General features: G+C 39.7%; 1 protein-coding gene across 1 annotated transcript in view; it reads right to left on the bottom strand.

Annotated features, from left to right (window-relative positions):
• The window catches only part of SLC49A4 (solute carrier family 49 member 4), a 62,856-nt gene that overhangs the window by 15,425 nt on the left and 25,063 nt on the right, over nucleotides 1–22,368 (bottom strand). Inside the window, exons 3-6 of the mRNA XM_057368564.1 lie at nucleotides 15,027–15,289; nucleotides 9,347–9,476; nucleotides 4,195–4,303; nucleotides 3,502–3,569 (exon numbers count right to left, since the gene is read on the bottom strand). Coding sequence (XP_057224547.1) covers nucleotides 3,502–3,569; nucleotides 4,195–4,303; nucleotides 9,347–9,476; nucleotides 15,027–15,289 — 570 coding nt within the window. The remainder of the gene's footprint in view (nucleotides 1–3,501; nucleotides 3,570–4,194; nucleotides 4,304–9,346; nucleotides 9,477–15,026; nucleotides 15,290–22,368) is intronic.

The raw sequence follows: 22,368 nt of genomic DNA, 5'->3' as shown, positions 1-22,368 counted from the left end.
ATGACCACAGTGTTCAAGTGCCTTATGCATTCATCTCCAATAGCCAGRGGTCGGCTGCTACCGGTGGGGCTTTTTCTCACAATCCAATCGAGGAGTCAGGATCACCTCACTGGTTTGCCAGTTTCTTTAATTATTCTTTGGGATCAYCAGGGTCAAAATCAGCAATTTTAAAAGCTTTGCAGAAGCATCTCGAAGTGTAAATTTTCAGGTTATTCCACAGAGACTCCCTATTTTCCTGCTAGCAGACAACACCACTATTCTCTGTCCTTACAGGCAAGGGCAGTGACGTAGATCCTGACTAATGAAACAATGTGAGAAATACCTTCTGGGAGGGACATTCACAGACAGCAGGTCTGGGGATGATCTCTAGGTGATCCTGTATCTCTATCCCACCACCAGGGGTATGTGAAGATGGGAGAATTAGAATCATCTAAGCTACTAGTGACAGCAAAGTGAAGAAGCTATCTACCTCTTTGCAACTCTTTTTGACACAAAGATCCCAGTTCGGGTAGCAGTGTACTCCAAAGAGCTCTCAGATATCACAGAATTCCAAAARGTTAAATGTACCCCAAAGGTAAAGGTTTATGCAGCTACTGGATTCTGCCAGCAACAGAAATAATGGGAAAAAACAACAMAGCAACCAGGCCTGAACTTGGTAATTGGAGAACTTCTGTTTCTTGTCTGGTTARGGGAGAATAAAGACTGCAAATCTARTCAACTCCYCWGAATATTTGTTTCAATCAAAAAACATGAGCAATTGCTTTAATCCTCAAACCCTATTTTTGATTTCAAKACCTTWGCTSTTTTTAAATATTTCTTCATCATCTAGCATGTTCGGGATTGTCTGCAGCTGCTAAAGAAGCAGGCACAACAGGAGAGAAGGGGAATGMTTTGCCAGACACAGAGCTCTGAGCCTACTGCTGGTGAGAGGCTTCAGCATCCCAGCACATCCTCCCCCAGGCTGTATCCTACAGTTAAAATCACAAACCTGCACTGCTGACAACACTGTCTGTTGCTAAGGAAATTATCACCACGCCAAAAAGTTTMAGCATGCTGACTACACTGCAGGTTAGAAGCAGAAACCGAAACTGAGCTGCAGAGGACAAAACCTCAGAAATATCTATGATCCTTTGGAAACGTGGAGAAAAAAAATGAAAGAAAAAAAAAAAAGCCTGGAGAAAACGGAATAGATTTATGTTTCCATCCAATGATATGAATGCTGCTCTTTGACACTGCTTTTCTCCAAACCAGTAGCATTTGAAAGCTGCCAGCAAAGGCTACAGCACCCACCAGCTGCCCAAAATAGGCTAGGCTTTTCAATTATAAAAATGCATCAAACACATTAGCTAAACATGTAAGTTCATGGCTATCACGACAGCAGTGGGTGAAGAGCAGAAGGATTTATGTATAATGCTRTGGAACACTTGCACCATTTTGAAAATGAGATAGAAAAACAAACTTCCAAACTGGACACTACTTTAAATACAGGTGATTTAACACCTACCGTGATGTACAGGACCTAATGCTCTAGGGCAAGGCTCATGTTGCTAAAAATTCTASATTATAGAATCTGCACTGACAAAAATGGAAAGAGCACATTCCTAAGCTGCACCAATTTTGCTTTCACAAATTAGCAGAAAAAAAAAAAAGGGGAAAAACCCACCCCTAAACTAACAGTTTCTTGAGAGGTGGTTAAGGGAGAGAGCTGCTTGCTTGGAAAATCACAGTTCTGACACTGAAATATATCAACTTGTCAGCTTTGACAAGAATCATTACTTAATTTTCCTAATTACAACTTTCAGCAGATTACAGTCAGACTCGTCATTGATTCAACCCTACACAGATAAATGCTGAATAGGCCTAGGAGGGAGAGTCATCCATCAGAAGTGACAAATCACCTCCTCCCTCCCTTTCTGTATGCAAACCCTCCCATTTGGACTGTGTATCGCCCAAGTTAGAAAGACATATTTGGAGACAGACTGTTGGTATTTTTAAAATTTACTAGATGCCACAAAATACAGGTACTTGACAAGGTTTGAAATCAATTTTGAAGCAGTTAAAGGGACTGCCAGCATTTCCTGAAACTTAACCCGGGCAATATATTAAATAAATTAATCTATGACAAAGACTGAGATTTGCATGTTGGCATAGAGTCTGCAGATTCTCTCCTAACAAAGTTAAGTGAGCTGCTAACTGTGCCTCTCTACTATTGAAATGTTGCATATACACTAGAGATCAATTCAAGATGGAAAAGATTAAAACACTCTACCTGCTTCAGCATGCAACCTATAGCACCTGTGTCATTCACAACAGCTGCTTTTAAACTTCTATTCTCTTACAGAGAAAACATTGCATCTGAGCTTAGCTAATCAAAAGCACCGCCTTTTAGAGGAAATCAGGGCATGAACTTTGTTTGGCTAGATGAAGTCCTTTGGCCTGCATCTGGAGTGGATGGGAGAGAAGCGCTTGTTTCTTTTCCCCTAGGTCAGGAGCTTTTCCCTCTCCCTGTTGCAGTTGCTAGGCAGCCTGCAAAATGTCAGGATGTGAAACCTAACATTTCTTTATGCATTGTGTACTCTCATGAAGCACAGCAAGTGAAAAAAAGAGAGTTTCAGTTTCTGTCCCAAAACGATCTCTCTCTAGCCACAATCSCACAATGATGCAACAATTACAGATATCTGCACTTGTGCTAAACTCATTGCAGAACTSGAGTCCAAAGAGTAGACATAGAGAATCCAGGACAATACTCARATATCCCAAAGCAAGGGGAACATGCGATTAGCGGTAACCAGTTTTATAAACTCACTGCTCAGGTAAATCCTGAAAGATTTTTCCTCCCTTATCCCATCCCTTTTCCTAAAGAGGACCTCAATGAAGAAAAAACAGTAATTTTTTGGAAGGGCAATCGACTTCTTACAGCTCCACTCCCCATGTCATCAGCACTGGCCAGAGAGAGCTGTTTGGATTTATAAAAGCATAGGTACACCCATCYTGTAGCCCATAGGATACAGCTGAAAATAATTGGGCTATGCAGGAATCCAGCAACTGCCCAAAATGGGCCCAGAATAATCTCTCTGTGGAGGAACTCAATGTAATTGTAGGTAGGCTGCCTGTGCTATATTCCCTATATCCCTTTTGGAATCAATATGCCCAAAAAGTGTTGATGGAAGGAGACAGATGATAATTTCTTCAATGTTTTCCAAATGTGCTACAATGAGGTTCTCCCTCATAACAGGAATTCACCAGAGCCATCTTTAAAAGCATACAGGAAGCTGACTGTCTGACTTCCAAATTCAGGCATAGGCATGTGGAGTTCTCAATCCCCAACAACCACTTACATGGTACAAATTTTTGACTTACTAAAAACACATTATAACCCCAGAATGAATTTTTCATTTCAAGTTTCTAGAAGATGAGAGAAAACAAGTTCTGTTATCAAGGRTACAAACTACATGATAATCACAGTTGAAGAAATGGAGAAGGACCTGTAATTATTCCTACCTTGCCATTGCTATGCCAACAACACAACCTCCAACTATAGACCAAAATCCAATCCAGCCTGCGTCCACCTGACAGGAAAAAAAAAACAAAACAAGACACAGAGAAATGTGTTAAAGCTGAGAAAATAAAATGATGTTACTCTCAAAACAAATGTTACGCAGAAGCGGCAAAATGCTACAACAGCTCTCTACAACAATCTGAAGAGCAAGGCTTTTTCTAGGAAAGAAAATAAATTCACTACAAGGAAGTATGACTAAGTAGTCTATGCCCTAAATGTGACCTCTCTTTATGGAATCTGAGTAATGTCCTCTGTTTTTTTTATAATACGCTATCAAAAGCTTAGAAATCATCTTCTMCCCACTTCATCTTTTCCACCAGGCACACATTATTTTCTTTCACTRGAGATGCAGCAGCCAACAATATTCCCATTTGTTTACCTACTTCTTCCTTCTTGTCAAAAGGTGTGTACAGCTCTGAAAACACTCACCATTGATGGAGAGTCAGCAGGGGGAATTGTGACAGTCTGGGATGCCAAAGCTACAGTTCATTTTGTTTAAAATTTCAAGGAGCAAAGTGGTCCATATGTATTAACAACAYGTAAAATATAAAAACTGGATAAAACTGCATGCTAGTGCAAAATAAAAWCATGTCACTTACTAAACAGCTGCTGATTATCAGTCAGGAGATACTTACTTGGCTTACATGAATGGGTGTTAATATCAAATCCAGAACRCCAGACCAGCCAGAGAAAACACCCAGTGGTATCGCATAGGCTAAAGCAATCATCAAGAATCGGAAATTGCTGTGAAGATAAAACAYTGCCATCAGCCTCAGGTTATATTAAAAATTGCACCAAGATTAGCCAGGAGAGTAAATCACATCCCTGTATTCTGCCCATCAAGAAAAACAGCAAAAGTCTGAGGGAGGAGTGAGCCAGGGAACAAGAGGAAGGAATCCAGCCATGTCACTGAATTTCTATGGCTCATATGTTACTGCCTTAGCACTGTGATAATAGAAAAAGCCAGTCTCTCCACATAGCTCAAAGATTTCTGTAACAAGCTGGGCTCATGTGTTTCTCATTTCTGCAAGCAATTCTTCCATGCACTGGCACAGGCATCCTACTTAGCCTAAGTGTATGTTAGGAATAATACGTACTAATTTAAAAGATAAAAAGCTTATTTCAAAAATAAAATCAGAGATTAATACCTCCTGAACTGCACTTAAAAAAATAAAAAAAAAAAAATCTCAAACCAGTTTTACTTCTCTTTATTTTGGTGAAAGGCAAGGAAAGGTCTGGAAACGAGACAGGTACAGTTGCAAGAGTGGAAAATTTGGACTATTTGAACTGGCAAAAACAAGAGATAAATATAATTATTCTACATAGTCAACATGTTCATTTTTTCCCCCAATTAAAATTATTCAACCCTTAGTATTCTGTGAAGGTGAAACAGTCAAATCTGTATCCTCATCTTCAATGTACACAGCTATACAGGAATTTAACCAAGAACTTCCCCCACTCACTGTGGGGGGAATGAAAAGCAAATGTGAAATCCTAGCTGAGAGACCAAATTTTCCTCAAAAATGTTTCAAATTATACTTTGGAATCTGAAACAATGGTATTTTAAAGTACGGAGATTTTACAGTGATTCTAAGGTCAGTCATCCCATGGGATATCTGTGTAACCTCAAACGTGGCTCCTTCCTTTTACATAAAATCGATCCTGATCAGTACCAGGTCCTTGGCAAGCAGTGGCAATTTGATACTGTATAGTTACAAAAGACAGGAGAGAGAGAGGTTCAATCCCTCTCCAAAACATTCAGAGGTTTGCAGCTTACTCTGTTTTACTCCCTTAGATGCTCCACACACAACACACCAGCAGTGCTTTTTGCACTGTTCTTTTTCACACATCCTCTTCTTGAATAACACATTTCCATCATATGAGCATATCCTCCGCTTTCAATATCATTTGTGTCAAATTTATTTTTTAATGCAAAGAAAAACAACTCTCAAACTTTCAGTTCTTCTGCACATTAGTTATATTTCCCTGAAATGCTACTGCCTYCTTGACAAAGTACTTTCTCTTTCTTAAGAATTCCATACCTTTTTTCTAGTCTATTTTGTATCACCTTGGCATCTGATATATATTTAATAGTATCCATGTGAAAGCCAATTCAGAATAAAATAAAAAGAAATTCTGTATGGACATTATAAGTCATGTTGTAGATYGTCAAGAGGGAACAAGTCTGAATGCAGTGTTCCGAAAATACATTTGCTGAATCTTTGGCTACCTGGACCTCATCTTCATTATAGCCACTYCTGAGGGAGTGAGAACTTTGTCCTTTACTTGACCAGAATTTCCTGTGGTGTATTTGTTTTCTATAACTCAAGCAACAAGAGAGACTGTGATGTGGGACAGCTGCTCTGTACCACATCCAAGTCCTAGYACCAATACCAGAGGAGAGCTCTGCATCTTGACAATCTCCAGGGACAGAGGCTGCTCCTCTGCTAAGTCTCCACAAGGAAGGTGACCAGGARAAAGGGAGCCTGGCAGTGACAGAGACACTGATCACCAGGTGACATTCTGCCCCCTTGCCCAGCAATAGCTCGTGCTGGTTRAAGCCATTTGAAACACACATCTTCAGTAGCAGCTCCATTTTTCACAGCTCCAGTCACTTGTGCACAGCTTTTGCAATTTTGCAATTGCTCCTCTGAAAGTAGAAAAATGTGCTGTCTGTCACACCATCAGCTGTTGAACCCACACTGTTTTCCACCCTATCAACAATGACAGGATATCAGCATTAGTCTCCCTGTTTAACCATTCTGCTGGAATATGAATTGATTTTTTTCTTCTGTTTTTTTCAGAAACCTAACGTCACTAGAATGTGTAAGACAGGCTGGTTCAGAAGGGAGCCCCATCAAAGACAGCCATCATTTTCAGAGTAACTTTGCCAGTGCTTATTAACATCAGGCACATCCTGAGCAGCATCCATTACTAGATGGTGATGTTGATGCAAGTGTCATTAAAGCAATAATGATGCATAAAAACCCCAATACAAAATTTCAAAATTGCTTATATAGTCCCTTGAAAATAAAAAAGCCATGTGACTGGCTAAAAGTATCTTACCACTTCAAAGCAAAAATCACAACAGGTTTTTTAATGCAGGTTYTAATACTTATCGACCTTTTACTTGTATTAGGATTATTTTCCATTGAAGTTTGTGGAATATTCTGAACTGGGGAAAGCAAAAACAAGTCATATTTGCTTCACTCAAGATACTGAGACAGGGCACCACACTTTTTCTAATGGAAATTCAAACTACACTTGTCACAGTGTGTGATAGACTGTTAAAAGATTTGGGCTTAGCTCCCAAACCATGACCAATCTGTCGTCTCCCACTGCAGGCTGAGAGAGTTGGTATCAGGAGATAATCAGAGATCAGCTAATTGTTACAATCTGTCAGAAAGAGGAACCCTCCAAATCAGAAGGAATAAACAAGTTCCTAAGACAGTCCCCCAAAAAAGGCCTACAGGGGATGGTTGAACTCTGATGAGGGTATAATAACTCTGCAAGGAGAAGCTCAGGTAGATAAATGCCCAAGGACCTGAAAGCATGAAGGAGTGTGGGATTTGCAAGGATGTGATGGATCCCTCTGTTTCCAAGGAGAAAAGGTCAGTGACTTCAATGCTAAAGGTATGCTATGTTGCTTTATTTTGCAGTAATAAAACTGCAGCCTGGGGGAGAAGGGAGGGAAATGATGAACATCTCAACTCTCATGAGGGAATTTGGTGCACAGCCAGGTCAGCACACCAGCTCACATACATCCTAAATGCCTTACACACAGTTCTGACACCAGAGGAGGGTAAGTCTACAATAAAGGGAAATCATGATTTCCTGGTACTCATCTGCTGGTTACACTCAATCGACACCACTAAGTCAGAAGAAACACACTGAGAGCCAAGATGAAGCCTAGATTAGGCAGGCAACAGAGATTAGAGGCCTAATGAACCAGATGATGGATTTCTCTTGAAGCATGGCAGATACTGCTTTCTTTTATAAAACTCCTTTGCATGACAGATTGTTACTGAAAGGCTTCCCAAGATAAGTGGGTTTAATGATGAACTGTTGATTGTTTCATGTACAGAGGAATGAAGAAATGCCTTTGATAAAGGGTAGCATGGAAGAATACATAAAGACCAGAGGGAAGGAAAATGTAATTATCTATCTGTCCACATTTCAAAAAACTCCTCTTGGCTCTTGAAGACACTGTAAAACACACTCATTATTTAAGAGTCCAGTTTGTTTTCTTAAGTTTCACTGGTTATTGTGAACAGTAGGCCAGCTTTGCTGTTTACATCCTGACCTTAYCAGTATCTCAGGTCCACTGTGTACAACACTTTGAATGTGGAGTGGAATGGTTATAAAACTCCCAAATGGAGAACTGTCAACAGAAATTTTATATTTCACCTGCGGAGCCAGTTGCTGTTTGGATTTCTGTTCAACAGCAACATTTTTACAACACAGCCCTCAGGCAGGGTCTAACTGCACATCAGCTTGGGTGCAGAACAGCATTATTGTGTGTGCTAAGTGTCCCTAAGGAAATTGCTGGTTTTTAATACCCTGAGTAGGTTACTTTGCAGACTAACCACCCAGCTGCATTCACACCTCCTGAGTGCCAGCCCGCTCCAGGATGAACACACAGGATTAAGCATCTTGCCAACTATTTACTCCCCCGAAAAAAAAAAAAAAAGCCTCAAAAAAAAAAAAAAAAAAAAAAAAAAGAAGCCCAGTGACAACAAGGGATGAGCTGTTTTCACTGCCTCTAAATACAATTATTGAAAGTACAGCCCACAATAGATCTGTAGTAACTAAATGTTTAAAGCTTCACAATGATCAAGCTTCAAGCAGCCCTTTATATGCAGATTCAGCTCCTATCACTACATCCCTCAACAAACAATTACAGCAAGAGTCTGAAGCTTCCCAGTGAAGTCAGTCACATTCTGTACCAGGGGAGCAGTTCTCTCTTTGCCCCAGAAAGTGCCTCTGTGCAGTATCATGTACAGGGCATGGGCCTTCCCAATTATTCACCATTAGTATTACAGTTGTTTTAGCTGCTCCTGTGAGATCATAGTTCCATTACACAAGACACTGTACAAACACTGGGAGGAAATGGGACCATGTCTTACCAAGAGAACCCAAGTGAGAGAAGTAGCAAAACTGTCATTTTCTTTAAAATCTTTTTTTTTTTAACCAAAAAATTCAAAGGCAGCTAGCTCRCCTTTGAGCCTGTCCAGAAACACATCTGGAGACATTTTTCCTATTCCACTTCATATTTTAACACACAATTAATGAGATTTTACAGTTCATATAATAGTTTYAGATAGTTCATTCATTGCTTCCACAGTTGAATGAACGCAGCTGAATAATCCTTCAAAAGGCAAGCAAACCCCAAATTCATTCCAATATAATAAGCACAGAAGAAAACAGGTTATAAGTTAGTTTTTCCCAGTGTTGTTCACTGTTTTCTTACAGCTCACATTTAACAATCTTGTACAACCTAATGTAACAGAAACATTGCATAAGAAAAGTCTTGCTAACAGGATGACTAAAGCACTGCTGGTGCTGAAGGACTGGCATGAAGACTGGAGATATACACAGTGGTTTAAAATTTAATATCTGCTCTTTAGCAGTTAACATCCTTTTATGTCTTGACATTAATATTTAATTTTATTTTGTTTAAAAGCACTACAAACCAACTTGTTGGCTCAATGAGAAGATTAAAGCACACTTGTTTTTATTTACTTAGGCACTGATCTGCTTTGAAGTGGAAACCCAATGAGGTCCTACCTTAARAGTCTGCAAAAACTTCTCCTGTAGCTGAGTCGCTGGCTCGCTGCAGCCACGCTGGGGGGGAATGGAGGGCGCGAGGGGAAGTAGGCCAACGCTGCAGAAAATATCAGGGAAACCATTCCAAATTCTAAACAAGAGGGCAAAGAAAAACAAAACCAAGAACAGATGTTAGCATTGAAAGACTTATTTTGCTACAGCGTTGTTATCAGCCAGCCTCCGAGACATAAATCCCACCACAAGTGCTTGACTGCTCCTGACAGCAGAACTCCGCAACTTGAAGGAGAAATTTCTTTCTCCTTCCCCAAACAAGATTTCAAATTGAGTTGGAGAATCAATGAAACTGGCAGCCCATTCCAGTGATAGGAACTGTAGAGAACCAGGCTCACACACAGGGAACTCAGTGAAGCAAAAGGAAAGCTTTTGCTTTTTCTCTTCAGAGAGAACTGCAATATGAGGACTTGGCCACGTTTCCTTGCGATGGAAGTAACTCACTGCAGGTAACAGCATGCTAGAGACTTTAAACAGATTGGACTGGGGAAGCCCCAGGGCATGGAATAACAATTATTCATTGCACAAGATGATGAAGGCAAACAAAAGGTCAAGCAAGGCAGCAGTTCCGACACAAACAATATTACATGGCAACAGAATATAAAGAGCAAAGTGCAGAGGCAGCCATGGCTCATGAATAGAAAAAGTATGGGTAAGAGGGAGAAAAAAGAAAGAATACAGCTGTTTGTGGATGCTCTGCTTGTTTAGCAGCAGGTATTCCAAACCTTTGAAAAATTTCATAGCAGAAGTTTGAACCTGAACTTCAAAAGTGATGAGCACTTCACAGAAAATACTCAGTAAGTCCCATGAGCAGACATTCTGAAGAATAACAACTCTACCCACAGTCAATCTAATTAATTTGTTTTGCAGGCCTTTTACRATGTATATCATGTTCTCCACAGTCCTCAATCCCAGTATTTCTCCTATCCTCTTTGAAAACAAGATTCTTTGCTGCTGGAGAGAARAATGTATAGCTGAAGTGTGTTATCTTAAAAGAACTTGTGATCTTATAACAAAGAAGTGTTCAGTGACACCACAAATAAATTCCAGCAGAGCTGGATACCCAATTGCCTTAATTTTCTTTTTTCTTTTACTTTTTAATAAATCAATATCAACATGGCACTTTGCCAGGTCATCTGCTAAACTAGAAAAAAAATAAATTCAGGAAACTGAAAAGTAAATAACATCAAGTGTCTAAATGGATCAGCTGGAGATGGGGAAGGGAAATGAATAATTCTATTCGGCACTCGGGAAAAAAGTCTACACTACAATTCCTTTGAAGGCATATGGGGAGTGTGACAATGCCATTCTTCATGATCAAATACTAAAGAATTCATTTTGAATTAYGTGGTGTCTCTTTTCCTGCTGTGGTGTAATGTTTCGAGGGCCAAGGGCACTTTAACTAGATCTTTTCACTCCTCTGCTCTCCAGAAAATAGATCTTTTTCTATCTTTGCACACATTGTTTTGGAAACCATGGGCAGTGAATAAAGAACTGGCTGTAACTGATCATCCCAGACCTAAGAAAGAGATGAGATGCTCTGTCACTACAGGATGATACCACACAGCTCTTTAGTAAAAGCTCTTTATCCTCCCTCCTGCTTCTAGTCTACATATGGGTTTATAGGCATACACATGTACATGCATACACACGTTTTATTCACATATTAAAAGAAGAACTAAGACTGCAGACAGGTATAGCTAATCAACAACGTGATCACACAAACCCATGAATTTTGTCCAAGGTACTCATTAATATACTTCGTTATACTACAATGCTATAAGGAGAAAAGCCAGGTTTTTTTCTGAAGAATATAAACCACATTGATTTTTTTTAAAGTCATAGCAGTATTTCATAACAGGTGTCCATCTGGGGCCTCATCTATGCACTGCCTCAAAATTTCTGCCAGTCAAGTTGCTGCAGTAGAGCAGTATAGTAACCCTCCATTTTTTTTAATTACTGAATTCAGCATGCTGTCCTTGTTGTACTTTCTTGCAACTCCTTAATGTTTCCCAGKGTTATACTTTTCAGGCTAGCAAATTTGCCTAGATAGCTCTGCTCTCATGCATAAAAAAAAATGCAGAATTTACTCAGTAAACAAATACACCTTCCTCTGTTGAAGGAGTTGAGTTTAYAGTGCCATCTTAGCTCTGTATACARTACTTACACCTCTATCAAAAGTCCAGGTACTGCCAAACACATCTGATTTCTTACATGTAAAAAYCCCTCCTCAACAGGAAACCCACACCCTTATCTCCATTATTTACTTTACCAGACTAGACAAAGAGGAATACAATGTAAAACTTTTCCTGGCACTGTAAGTAGGGAGTAAAAATAATCAAAATCAAGAAGATAAGAAATAGGTCAAGGCTGAGAGTGAGGGAGCTGCAATCACAAGAGAGAAGCTCTTCTACAGCAGTTACCAGCTTCTCAACAGCGCAGTGGATGCTCTCAAACAGAGCAAAGAACGTGGAATGGGGCAAGTCAGAAATTAGAGAGCACAGATACAGACATGTACATATATATATCTCTTACTGAGGAGTGAAACTGGAATGCTTCACAAAAGGTAGGGTAGGTACCACACCACAGTGACTTGTGGYGTGAGAGATCCCTGCATCTTAGCTTAGAAAGTAGGCACCCTGATGCTTGTGTAAACTCCAAACAGACCAAAAAAAAACCAAGAAAAAAAACCCACAAAAGGGGGAAAAAAGAGAAGAGGTTTACAGAGCCACAAGGCTCATTGATACATAGTATTTTTCCTTCAGACAGGGTACTCGTAGCACAAAACCCTACCCACTCCCAGAAACTCTCCTCCCCACCTTGTTCTGTGGGAACATTCCAGGGTGCATGTCCCCTTGCACACACACATTTTTTTAAAATTTAATTTAAACAAGTAATGATTTTACAYTGATATTTAAGAAAGCACAAGGCTAAAAGCTCTGGCTGCAGTCCAGAATAATTCATGCTTCCTTATGYGACTCAGGTAATAGAATTCAATCGTGATTTGCTACATCCACACTACTTGAGCTGTGAACCACAATATGCAGTGACACAGATGACACAAAAAGAGGCTGTGSCAATTCAGCTGAGCTCTTAGTCCATGTTTGAGATMAAGGAACAGCAATTTATWAAAACACGGAAGACACTGGAGTTAACAGAGCAATTTCAGAATGGGTTTATAAGCAATTGCTTCGTAATCATGTTTGAGCTTAAGTCCTTGGAAAATTTGCACACTCTTGGCACAYTACTGATCCCAAGTTAACAATTCACATCATTACTGTCTTTTAAAAGACATCATCTAACTTTTGGAGGCTGCTTATTTAACGCTAGTTCACACAAAAGCAACAAACTCATTAGAAATGCAGTGTTTATGCTGTGAAACTGGCTTTCCTGTAGCACCTGAAAGGAGAAGTCATACCACACCTGCCCACACTTGCTGAAGAAGTGGGGAAGTGGAACATTTGGATCCAGCTTCTTGTTGTTCTACATTCTCCAAAACCTTTACTACTAATCTCTAAAGACAATTTGAGCCTAGTTTCCTGCCCAGCTGTTTAAAGGGACAAATAGTACCCTACCAAACCTACCAGATATTTCTCATCCCACAGGTGAACAGAGCTGTCTGTTCACTAACACCCGCCATGAGGCATCCACCCTTCCACCTCTGGAGCCCAYGGGACACAAGAGAGCACAGGGAAGCWRWCAGCAAGGACCTTGTACCTTCAGCYCTCCAGGGAAACAGGGATGAGGTGACACAGAACAAATCCCATGACGTACTCAAAGTAAACGTCTCTTTGACAGATTGCAATTTTAAACCAGTTGGAGGTTTTCCATCATCACTGTGATTCACTGCAAGCCAGAAGGGTGTTCACAAAGCAGCCCTTTGTCTTTGACTGAACAGCTACAGGGGTTGCAGCTCCCCAAAGATGCATCCCACATCCCATAGGACATAAACACAAGCACAAAGAAACCATCTCTGTTCAAAGCACTTTCAAATACTAAGTGAGAAATACAGTGAAAATGCCCCACAAAACACAATTCCTACAAAGCTGAAAAGCTGCTGCAGGATCATCTTTTGCTGGAACCAGTGATCCCAAACAGGTCTATACACCCTTGTCAGCTCAGAAAGGTAGAAAGCCATGCTGAGACATGGGGAAGGCAAGACTTCAACCTTGGTGGCAAGATCCATCCCTGTTTCTGAGRAAAATGCTTAGGAAAACCTCCAAAAGAGAACAGAAGAGAATGTGAATCTAATGGGCTGCTGAAATCAACATTTCTAATGCCATGAGACTCAAAACAGTGGTTTCAAGCACAAAAAGGTACCTTCTTAGGGGAGATGAATTCTTCCCTCTCCATGGAAAATCTGCAGAGGGAGAGGTAAAGCACCTTCTCTAATTGCTAAGGGTTTTCCTCCCCTTATCTACTGCTCCTCAGGACAAAACCTGAMTTGYTTTTATTTYCCCTTCTTTSACACTAGCTGTTTTCATCTGCCATGGGATTTGCAGACCCTAACACCTTATTTACCAGTGACAAAGCCTTAGCCARACCTGAATTTCCTTGTTGTTCTGAGTCCAGTAAAAAGTAGGTTACTCAAAAAAAGTTGAAGTCATGATTTAAATTCTATTACACTTTCTTTAAAACAAACATTCAAGTGGCCCTCACCCAACAAGAATATTAACTTGACAAATTTCCATAAGAATAATGTCCAGGAATAAATGATCACAAACAGCTAACTCAATCCCCTAAACCTCCATATAAACTACACAGTATATATACTTTAAGACATCTGGAACACTTAAGACTAACTCCTGGCTGAATTTCAGAGGCTGCAATTATAAGAGGGGAAAACCCCTAACAGATGTGCAACTGCCATGACATGGTAAAGAGCTGAGCTGCTCTTAATGCTCTACCAATTTATATTCACTAAAAATCAGAATGTAGACACTTAMACTATTTAACCAACTCTTTTTCTTTAAAGTTTGTTGCTAATTTTTCCAAGTGACAGGAAGAGGCATAGAAGACATTGAAATAAAAAGAACATGGACATAAAATCCAAGTTTTTATCAGCTGAATTGTGTCACTTCATTGAAATTGCTCACCAGTAAGAATTATGTGGTTTTAGTTAAAAAAAAATCTATTCTGTTTTAATTTCAGAGTTAGATTCTTAAATACTAATAATCTAATCACATTTAAAAGGCACATGCAGGTCATAGATTAAGGCTCATTTAATGCAAAAAAGAATTTAATGCTAAAAGACAATTGGATTTCCATCCTTACAGAAACAGTAGAAGAAATCCAACTTGTCATGGAAACATATTTTCAATGAAAATTCAATAAGCAAAAAATCAGTTTGGAAGCACAGGGTAAGTGTAAGAAGATATTTCTCCCAAGATCAGCCGATAAAAACAATTGAATTACTTTCTTTGGAGTCAGTCTGTACAGAARGCTATTTAAAAATCTTTCCTATAGAAAAGGAAAAAAAAAATTAAGCCTCCTGACTTAATTATTTTTCCTCAGCCACAGACTAGCTCCTGTGCAAACCAGCCACTAGAGGGTAGTGGTTCTCAAGCACCTATCACACACAAAAGTAAGTACTTTTTCTATGTTTTTAAGCGTTGCTGTTGCCCCACACCTGCATAGAGCACGGCCTCGATGCGGTCCTTGATGTGCTGGGTGTTGCTCGGTGCCAKCAGCAGCGCTGTGCCGTTGGGAGGGGGCACCACCAGAGGCCCCACCAGGAARGCGGCGGCACAGCCCAGGTAGTTGAGCAGAGAGGCGATGGCCGTGGCCGTGGCGCGCTCGTCCGGGGARAACCAGGTGGTGGAGAGGAACGGAGCCGCGTTCATCACCGTGGGCCCCGCCAAACCGTTCAACAGCTGCCCTCCGTGAATCAGCCTGCAGGAAAGAACACACCACAGCCATTTGGATGACAATTGCTTGCTGCGTGTTTTTAATTAAAAAGCCGTGTGAGATATCGAGTGCTGGAGATGGAGCTACTGCACAAAGGAATGAAAGTCCTGTGCAAAAGAAGGGTATTCTATACACTCTAAGAAGCCCAATTAGATTGATTTAAAGAATCCGGAGCTACTCTGATCTCATTACCTCATATAAATGGAGAAGCAAATGTTCTCTTCAAAGCAGAAAAGGAAAAGGGAATAAAAGGGACTTTCTTTGCAGCAAAAAGGTACCATAATAGGATATAAAAGTAGAAAAGGTGTAGTAGCAGAAAAGCTTTAAATTACAACCATTGTAAACCTGACCCCTTGGCTGCATAAATCTCTACAGAAGATTTAAATTAGTTATGGCACATCCAAAATTGAAACACTTCAGCAAAATACTCTGCATATTTTTTCACTGCATTATTTATTTTTATTTACACACTCAGATGAGCTCTATGTGCCTACAGATGAGAAGGCTGGGCTGTTAGGGTTTCCAAGAGAGTCGTCTTCTCCAGCAATCTGGCCATTCTCAACAAACTGCTGAAACAGCCAAGTAAACCCAGATTTTTCTCGTTTTTCACACTCATTGGGATTTAACAGATAAGGCTGGTGACAGAACAGAGATAGTACTTCCAAGCAGTGAATTCTGCAAAGTTTGGCATAATATTAGTACAATGAACAAATACAGAAAGGACTTTTTGAAGGCTCTCCTACATGTGGAATTCAGTCAGAAATCTTGCACTTTGATTTTTCCAAAAAGTGATCAGCCATGTAACATAAAACTATTTTGGAATTTATATAAAAACTCTATTTCTAAGAAACGGCTACAGAGTCAAACGAAATATTGCAACCCTCCAAAGTAAATCTATTCACTGTGCAATAAAGTGGTGGCAGATGATATTTTCAAAAGGGTGGTGTTTTTCTAACCAYAGCAGGAACTCGGTGTTATTGCTGCAAGACTTGAGTTGAGAGACATAAAAAGCTATGGCCTGAAAATGAGGAAACATAAGCCAGCATTTAGGCAGTGTTTCAAGCCACAAATGGCTGAATAACACACAGTGCAGCAGGAGTTTCTTAAAGCACACAAAGGAACTAAATATMCAAAAGAAATGCCAACAGACTCTTTATCAAATTAACAAGATAAACTGCAGTAAAAAGAAATAGATGCTACCGATTCTCAATGGATTAGAAATTAAATTTTGAAACAAAATTTGTAAAAAATATACAGAAAAAGCACTGTTATGTATCATCTGAAGGAAGCACTTTCTGAGCAGGAACAGAAATAATATCTTACGAATGGAATTCAATGTTTTGGGGTTTTTTTGGAAGGTTTTTTWATGCTCACATAGGAAAGACAGATTTCATTACTAGTGTTGATGATGTGCTTCAGATGGACATCACCAAGGCATGGTCAGGTCATTTTACTGTTTGTTAGACTGTCACACACACTAAACCAAAAATGAAATAGGTTTAAATAAATAAAAGCACTATATAAATAATGCTCTGGTATAATCTACTAGAGGACACAATACATCAATCCCCTATGGTTACTCTCCAGTGTACTTTGGACAAGCCAAGGTAYCCTTGTGCACTTTGGTATTTTTATTCTATTCATTTCACTACAGTAAGTTGTTCTCAGACTTCTCCTAAACTGTTCAATGGAATTACAGAGCTATGGCACATCCCCAGAAAACACTGCATTTCAGTAGYGAGATAACTACTGCAGCATATAGAGATTTCATGTTAATATTTTCTCTTGCACCAAAGTGAATTTAATGTTTAAATTGCATTCTCATTATTGTATGTTTGGAARACTGTGTCACCACAAAATACCTTTATAGCTTTGGGTGCCATACTACCACTTCTGCTCACTGATGCCACTATGGTATTACTGTTTTAATTCAAATAYGCCTGCTCTGTAGTCATCCTAACGGCAAATAAAACTCACTAAAATCAGTACAATAGTTCTGCAGCACCTGTGGTCATGTAGGCACTTCATCTGATGGAAGAAGAAAAGTTTTGTAAAAAACCCCTAAACAAACCACCAAACCCCAACATTTATATACTGTGAAAATTACACACAAATATTCTTATCATGTACTTCAGATTTAGATTATATCTATCAAACTCCATCTATCAGCATAAAGCTCTATAACCAATCTCTATACTTGAGGGAGCAACAAATGTTAATTTTACTTTGAAGATCCCGAGGGAGAAACTAGCACCTTAATCCCAAATTTTAATTCTGTATTACTTTTCTGTCTTTGTTGTTTTTGGTTTTTTTKKKTTTTTTTTCAAAGGGTGGACCAATTTTGCCTCTCTCAAGGTGTCTTCTGTGGGTATTTTTCTGGCTGCTCTCTCCCCAGCCTTGTCCTGGCTGGTGTGCTGCCTGTTCCCATGGATTTGCCTTTCCATTAAATACATCTGCATTTTTGGCACTTACCAAGCCTGACATTATCATCCAGGGTAGAGCTTCTCTTATCTTCGTTTGTTTAATTTCTCAAGTCTAACATATTTGAGTTAATAAACACTATTTTCAGTCTAAATTGCCATCAATATACAGACGACTACCTCAAATATCTCTGCATATGATAACAGCTTAAACCCTATTTTATCTCTTTTTCAATACCGGCTTGAATTAAGCTACTTTTTCCTGAGAAAAAGATTATTTGCATGGTTCTTCTGCACATCTTTAACTCATTTCCCCAGAGAGGCAGGGATGAGAGATTCAACACGCAATTCAGAGCATTTACTAAGCTGCTGCTCTGGGAGATGTATGTAGCAGCTGCTCCACCTGACAGAGAAATATGAGCACAACAGTACTGGAGGCTTTTTGCTGTTTGTTACAACATCTTATCAGCACTGCACTAGATTTTGGTCTCACAGCCCATGAGTCTCCTCTCACACACCATCAGTGCTAAAAATTGCTCCAAGACCAAGAGTGGCTGGTTTGTTATACCCTGWTTTTTTTCTTGTTTCTGCTACTAAAAAGGTGCAAAGGGAAACTGCATTTTCTCCATCACAATTTCAGTTTCATTCGGCACAAGTTTTCACTTTCCCGAGGAAAGGGATGAAAAGATAACTTTAGGTCGGGATCTTACCCAGATGGAAAAACATTTTTCAGTTTCATTACACTATCTGTTACATTCATCTGTTAATTATCCAGCGCAGTTTTCAGATGTGTTATTTATCCAATCATCATTTCATTATTTTCATTTATCAAAAAGYAGAAAGCTGTTGAGGTCAAATGACAGCAAATAACATGAGTAGAAGGCTTTTTATCATGAAAGAGAAAATTGGGAAAAAGCAACACCAGAAATTCATCCTCAACTTACAAAATAATTGATGACTGTCTCGCTTAAAGCAAAAGTGGGGAAGTAAACATCTATGTAAAAAAATGTTGTTTCTAACTGTCCCAGAAGCCAGGTCAGGACTCATTCTAATATGTCAAGGTGTTTGCCCCTCTGACCTCTCTTCTAATAAATTTATGTGCTCTGCCAAACTTGCAACTTGTAATTGAACATGAACCCTTCATAAAAAAAAAAAATCTTTGAAGACCCAGGGTGTTRCTGTGACTCTCTGAACACAATGACCCCATGCCAACTGGGAAATTCAATTCYTTTGCATCTTAGGAGGGAGCACAGCTCATTCCAAGAACCCTGAGAAGATGCAATTCTGGTACAGGTTATTCCATGGAACTTCAACCATGCTTTTCCTATTCACTGCCATGAGAATTGACCACTTAGTCACTATTCAAATTTCTATGCAAACACAAAAAAAATTAACTGCAATTCAGTTTTACCACTCTTGGGCAAAAGAGTGAGGAACAACCAAGTCACTGAGAGTGYTTATTCTGCAGAAAGACAGTGTTTTAGCGTGCCACCTACTAGGGAAAAGTTTAGTACATGAACTGCTGATCCTAACAATTAATGCAAAAAGCAATTCTGGATAAAGAAGTTAATGTTTTACAGAAATGGATGGCTAATATTTCTTTCACATGCCTGACAATTTCAGTCACTGAAACAAGCGGATTGCTCAACCCCTGCTAATTTGGAAGACAAATAGCTTTATGTAGTGATTAGCTCATTGGTGGAACTCCTGGAAGGAAATGAGAGACCCTTCCACTGGAGGACTTCAGAGCCCTTTGGAAGAGCTATTGAATTTAGTGTCACTACATGGCAACAAAGCAAATACCTCCTACTCTAGAGTGTCTACACTGATGTATGGTGCACTCTGCTTGCCCAGGAACAGGCATATGAAAAGACAAGGACTCACCTACATTATACATGAGGAGATGGATTATACCTCAGAGGCAACAAACATCAGTTTTGTCAAGGACCACTTTTGATTTTTCACAATCAAGCGCCTAGAAGTGGATAGAGCTTTTCCATTAAACTCACAAAAATAAATACAAAGAACCTAAGTGGAACTTTTTCAGGCATTTTAAGGCAAAGAGAATTAGGGAAGTCAAATTCATGCTTTATGGCAATTCACTGCTACAGAGTATGGGGAGAACCAATGCAAATGCTGTTCTGTTTATACCCCAAAGAGAGCACAGTAAGGCTCTATGTCTGGAAAAAGACTGTAAAGAAAAACACCTCTGGGTAAAGCAATGAATTAATCTATTAAAAATAACATTCTGATAGATGAATTTCATGGAAATGCACTTCCTTTCAATATTTTCATTAAATGATATATTTATACTACAAAAGATTTCTGCCTTCTGGATATTCATGGACTGAGGCCATTAGCATTTTTAGCTTGTTTTTGCTGCATGYGACCACTGATATGTGGAATAATTTAAAACTGGTTTTTCCCCCATCAGTAAGAAATATTATTACAAGCAGAAAGCCTTAGTCACTGTGTTGTACATTATCGCCAGCAACAGAGTGAAAAAGAAAWGAGAAAAACTTAAAAATGCACATTTAGCCATTTTCACCGGGAAAGAGTCTGATGTTTTACCCCCATCTGAGACATGGCAGCCTCAGCACAGTCAGTCAGACCATTATGGGAGTGGACTTGGAAGGGATCACAGCATCTCTCAGGCATCCCAGCCATGCCAGCCTCATGCCTCTTCTCCCACACTTAAAGGAAATAGTAAATGCATCTACAGTGGTCTGAAAGACAGTGARTTTTGGGTTTAAATTTAAAGGACTGGAAAACCAGAGTTAGTCCTACACTTACTACTAACTGCCTGCTGAGAGACAAGGATTTGCAAGAAGAGGAAGCAACAATCTCACGCAAAGACCTTGAGGTCTCCATCAGACATCCTGACAGAGGAAAGGGATGAGGTGGGTGTACAGTGAGACCCCCTGACACTGTGGTGCCAAACTCCCTCACATCCTCACGCTGTTATTGTGCAGCCATCACACCTGTCACACAGCTGTGGGGGTCGTCACTTTTATCCAGGTTTGAAGGATAAGGGCACATAAAGTCAAAGCTGAGGGGTGTTTTTTATTAAAAGTTCTGTTTTCCGTTTTCCTGTTTTCCTTTTAAAACTAACCCACTSCACAAACCCATTACTGAAAGAAGAAATATTTAAAGCAACACTAATAGAGGACATGCTCATCAAATATGAACAGACCAAAAGTAAACAACATTGTAAACACAAAGTAGGCAATTACATTATGGCCTAATGAGGCAAAACATACTGAAAAAATTATCAGGGAAGCACACCAGGACTGGCTGCTMCTGGGGCTGCTGTGGGAGAAAAGATGATTAAGATTACTTAGTACAAAAGAGGTCCTAAGTAAGGAAATTTCTGTGAAAGAGTAGGAGATGCAGCAAATTAAGGAATTGGATAAACAAGACCTACTTAAATATTCTTGAATAATTTTTCTTAAGCGCGTGAAAGAGCAAGAGGGTGTTTTGCTTATAATGCAGCAACTYCAATATAAAGTCAATTAATACCAATTCTTTAAGGACAGAAATGAGCCAACGTGAGTCACAAACTAAGGCAAAGAGCTCAGTATGATTAAAAAATTTAAAGTGTTCTACAGTTAAGGATACCACCTGCCATTATATGAAATGAAACTAAATATCCCCCAGAGAATATAAATTCTCTTCCTTTCCAGGAGGCACTAACTGAGGCCTAGCAGAAGTGCTGCCAACTAAATACTGCTGCAATACCAAGCCCTTTCTGAGTTTCTTTTAATGTACTGGAATCAGTAATCCAAGAATTTACACAGCATCTGTACATTGCTAATTCAGCAGCCACGCTGGCTGCTGGGGCAGGTGGATGACACCCACAGTGCCATGGCCAAAGTCCAGCACRGGAGCAAGAGGAAAGAGTGTTTAGGACTAGAACTGTCAATTCATCTCCTTTTTCCACTMCGGCTGTTCCAGCTGAAGGAGAAGCCAACGTGGCTGCCCCCAGAATGGTGGCACTGATCAGGAGCTGCTGGTGCATCACAGGACACACAGCTCAAGCAGYGGCAGGTGGGACCATAGGGCAGCCAGACAGACACCAAACCCACCCCCACTACCATCAACAAATAAGCAAAGCTGGAAAAAATMATCACCATTTAGAAACAACTCACAGGACCTCTCATCTAAAAGAAATGCTTTGGAGCAGAGGTTAAAAAAAACCCCATGTGTACAAGATAAAGCCAGTGGAGGTAATAAAAACAAGATAAACTGTTAAATTACAGGGGCATAAAAAGTAAGTATTCCCCATGTGAATTCTCATGAATGACCTGTTTCCTTTTTTCCCCACTTTCCTCTTTTTCTGACACCATGGACTAACCCAGCTCAGCCTTCTCCCAGCACTGCAGCCAAATCACAAACAGCACCATCAGCACCAGGCAAGTGCTCAATCTTAACATTTTCCTCCTCTGCTTGCTGAGCTACAGCACACAGATATGTTTATTCATCTTTTTACTCCCAGAACCTTGCTTTAGATTAAATCCTTTATTCATTTCTCTTCCCCACTGAGGTAGGGAGCACAAAACACGCAGCACACTCTGTCTTTATTACTTACAGGCTGATTTGTCTACCATCCTCTCCTAACAGGCTCTTCTCATTCCCTAGAACACT

The sequence above is a fragment of the Malurus melanocephalus genome, unplaced genomic scaffold (genome assembly GCF_030028575.1).
Source record: "Malurus melanocephalus ecotype Western Australia unplaced genomic scaffold, MMel_1.1 scaffold_94, whole genome shotgun sequence".
NCBI classification, from domain to species: Eukaryota; Metazoa; Chordata; class Aves; order Passeriformes; family Maluridae; genus Malurus; species Malurus melanocephalus.
The sequence above is the reverse complement of the archived record's forward strand: the minus strand, read 5'-3'. Positions and strand labels throughout refer to the sequence as shown.